At 29.7% G+C, this 3,660-nt stretch overlaps 1 protein-coding gene across 1 annotated transcript; it reads right to left on the minus strand.

Annotated features, from left to right (window-relative positions):
• Positions 1-977: 977 nt before the first annotated feature.
• Positions 978-1,755, minus strand: LOC105121996 (class I heat shock protein-like). The gene has a single exon (XM_011020890.1). It carries the CDS (start codon positions 1,575-1,577, stop codon positions 1,155-1,157), a length of 423 nt encoding a protein of 140 aa, XP_011019192.1. The 5' UTR covers positions 1,578-1,755; the 3' UTR covers positions 978-1,154.
• Positions 1,756-3,660: the final 1,905 nt, after the last annotated feature.

Here is a 3,660-nt window from a genome sequence, read left to right on the forward strand (position 1 = left end):
TTGATATGGCTTTACTATATCCAGTTTTGTTTTCCTAGGGGGTTTGTTCCCTCTGTCTTCTGTCTGTTCTATACATGTATTTGGATACGTTGGTCCTCCAGTTTGGATGCTTTAATCTTTCTATGTACTTACATTCTGATAAAAAAAAAATAAAGATGGTAAAGATGGTTTAGCAGAAAGAAAAATGTTACTAAGTTTTTGACGCATTAATTGTGCTCTCTGTTTATATATATTCTTTTATGAAAATTGATGATGTTATGGGAAAATTCGAACAGAAATGAATTTTCTCAGTTGATGAGCTTTAGATTTTTGTTGATCCTACAAAATAAATTTATCTTGTAATAACGAACACTTTGATTTTTAAATCAGTCACGAGTGTTTGTTGATTTAAGAATAAACAAGTAAAAATCATAAAAGAAATTTTCAGGTGGATCTTAAGATATTGAGCCATGGCTTCCATCTCACATATCTTTGACATTATTTCTTATAGAGAATTTTGAGGCTCATCTTTTCCAAGATGATAGTCATGGTTGTGCTTTTCTAAAATTACAAAAAAAAAAAATTCATGACAAACTTTGGTTGGTTTAAAGAACAATCATCAGGTTTCTTTTCCAATAAAAATATATGAGAAAATACTTTTATATATATATATATATATAAGAAAATACTTATATAGATATTCATGGACTCTGTCCGACAGTGTGCCCAAGCAAGCTGGATCAGGCCTTTTGATATTTTTTTCTTTATTGGTTTTTTGGCTTGGCACATTAAAAATATTTTCGTAGTGCGTACGGCTCGGTGTTTTGTTAATTATGGGATCATCATTATCAAAAAAAGGAATATCATCGAGTTTTGCTCATTGTTTCCAAAATGTGAAAATATTTTTCTCTCATAAAAGATATAATAATATAGTTCTGTTCGAATGCATGCTTTAATTTCTCTGTTGATCTTAATTCAATCCAAACCAAGAATTTAAGTGTAATTAAGAACAGATTTTATTACCACAATATATCTCGTTTACACAAACATGCATTTTCCGAGAGAGACAAGGGATACATACCAAAGATCAAACGCAGAAATATAACATCACAAACATTGATAAAATTAACTTTGCAGAATCACAAAACGATGGATGACAAGACAGAGACATTTACTCAGCCGCTGATCTCAATGGACTTGACCTCAGGCTTCTTCTCCTCGGCCTTCGGAATCGTAACAGTCAAAACCCCATTCTCCATTGATGCCTTCACTTCATCAACTCTAGCATTCTCAGGCAACCAGAACCTCCTAAGGAATTTGCCACGACCTCTCTCAACACGATGCCACTTATCGTTTTTATCCTCCTTTTCAACACTTCTTTCTCCACTTATCTGTAGAACCCTTCCTTCTTCAATCTCAACTTTCACTTCCTCTTTCTTCAGCCCAGGAAGATCAGCCTTGAATACATGAGCTTCTGGGGTCTCCTTCCAATCAACGTGCGCGCTAGCGAAACTTGATATCTCATTAGTACTTGAACCAAGTGGTGACCAGATGTCAGTGGAAAGTGGGTTGCTAAGCAATGATCGAATCAGAGACATGATGAAAGCTTGTTTTTGTTTTGAGTATTTGATAAAATGTGGTTTGCAAGTGAGAAGCCAACTCCTTTTGTTTTACCGATGATGGATATCCAAAGAAGGGGATGGTCATATAAATAGGGAGGGTTGTGGGGACTTTGAAGTTTCTGGGCGCGTCTCCCTTGAATGATATGAATGAGGTCTGGATGTGCCATGCTTCATCTACAACCTTCGATGGCCTTCTACTTCTTCATCATTCGTGGCAATGTCTTTTAAGTCCTCTGAATGTTCATCATGGGATTTTTTTATCCTTCTGGATACTTCCTTTGGGCTTTTAGGTTATTGGATCGGAATAAAGTGAATAATTTCAAATCTTAATTAATTGAACATTTAATGCTGGAAGTTCTTAAAGAACCTGACGCCCCTGGTCATCCTGATCATAGAAGAATAATGGGCTTTTCGCTCTTTTGATTAACTCAGTGGGCTTTTTTGTTTTAATATATAAGCTAGTGTTTTTTTTCTCTAGTCTCCATCATTAATTCTTTTCATTTTTGGCTATGGGAACAGAATTAAATTTTATTGAGAAATTTTATAACTAAGTAATTAGTAATGTTTTATTATTTATTTTTATAAAAAATAAATATAATTAAAAAAATTCTAGGTAGAGATATTTTTATAATTTTAGTGGGTCATGAATTTCATTTTTTTTTTGTGTCTATCTTTTTTGACGAGTATTATTATGAAAATATTTGGAATCACATTTTATATTCTCTTTAATTAGAACTAGTTAATGTGCTCACAAAGTTGCCGTGAGCTGATCATTAATTAACATTAAAAAGCTTGGGCAAATTAGTATAACCTACACTTCACACCCACATAATTCACTGTACATTGCGACAATTTTTTTTTTTTGAATTTAGGTATCAAATTTTTTTTTCTTGAATTGAAAATAAAATTGAAAGATAGAGAATCAAAATAAAAAACAAAATAGAGAGAGGGTGAAAAATCTACTTTGGTTTTTCTTTTTAAATGACAACATTTAGGTAAATTTAATCTCAATAAGATTTTGAATTTTATGTTTATTTTTAAATCGATTTTTGGATTGTTTGAAGACATAAAATTTTTATGTAAATCTCTAAATTATTATGTATGTGTTTTTGGATTGTTTACTTAGTTTCCAAGAAAATAAAATTGATTGGGCGAACAACGTGTTATCCAACTTGTCAAGCAAAAAAAAAGTTAAAATGTGCATGCACACGAGCCTATCCTTGCTTTTAGGTCTAGAAATTGGTTCATTAAGACCAAATTCTTGGAAAAATCCTCTTTATTTTTTTGAACTTCATTTAAATAAAGTAAAAGATTTAAAAAAAATCCTACACTAATAACTTTTTTTAGAATATGGTTGGATAATTTTTTTTATTGCTTAGTTTTTTCTAAAAAAATATATAGTTTTTTTATAAATTTATATTAGTTTTATTACTCATGTTGTAAATTTGATGAGTTAACTCGAATTGACATGTATTTTTCATTGTTTTTTTTTAAATTAACTTTTTTTAAATTTTATATTTCAACAACGGGTTGGTTGAAACTATTCTTGTATTGTTTTTCCATGCGCTAATCCTTATCACAGGGGACATCTTAGCGATCTAATTATGTAAAAGGGATAAAAATAAAAAAAGAAGTTGTTATCCAGTTTTATGATTATTAGGAATCTTAACTGATTTTCAAATGTTTTTATGTAAAGAAATGTTTATATTAAATGAAAGATAAAAATCATCTTAAAACATCTTATCTAAAATAAATTTCATTATTATTTAGTTTTATGATAAAAGATCTATTATAAATATATGCTAATATTTCATCTAAACTAAATACATATATTTATTATAAGTAAAAAAATTTAAGACAGTGGTTAGAGATTTTGCCCTGATAATGAAGCTTATTCCTCTTTTAGTTTTTTAATGGAAACAAGATTCAAATAAATAATTAAAGGAGACTCAAGTTTTGAATTGTTTATTTTAATTATTCATTTTATATTGTCCCGCATAAATTAATTATTACCCTAAGAATGTGCATTATAAATAACAATAAATGTTTCACCAAACTC

Source organism: Populus euphratica, unplaced genomic scaffold, assembly GCF_000495115.2.
Source record: "Populus euphratica unplaced genomic scaffold, PopEup_1.0 scaffold46.1, whole genome shotgun sequence".
Taxonomy (NCBI): Eukaryota; Viridiplantae; Streptophyta; class Magnoliopsida; order Malpighiales; family Salicaceae; genus Populus; species Populus euphratica.

Bases quoted from the DNA above. Each gene is read 5' to 3' on its own strand.
- LOC105121996 (XM_011020890.1), bottom strand. From the start codon at position 1,577: ATGTCTCTGATTCGATCATTGCTTAGCAACCCACTTTCCACTGACATC.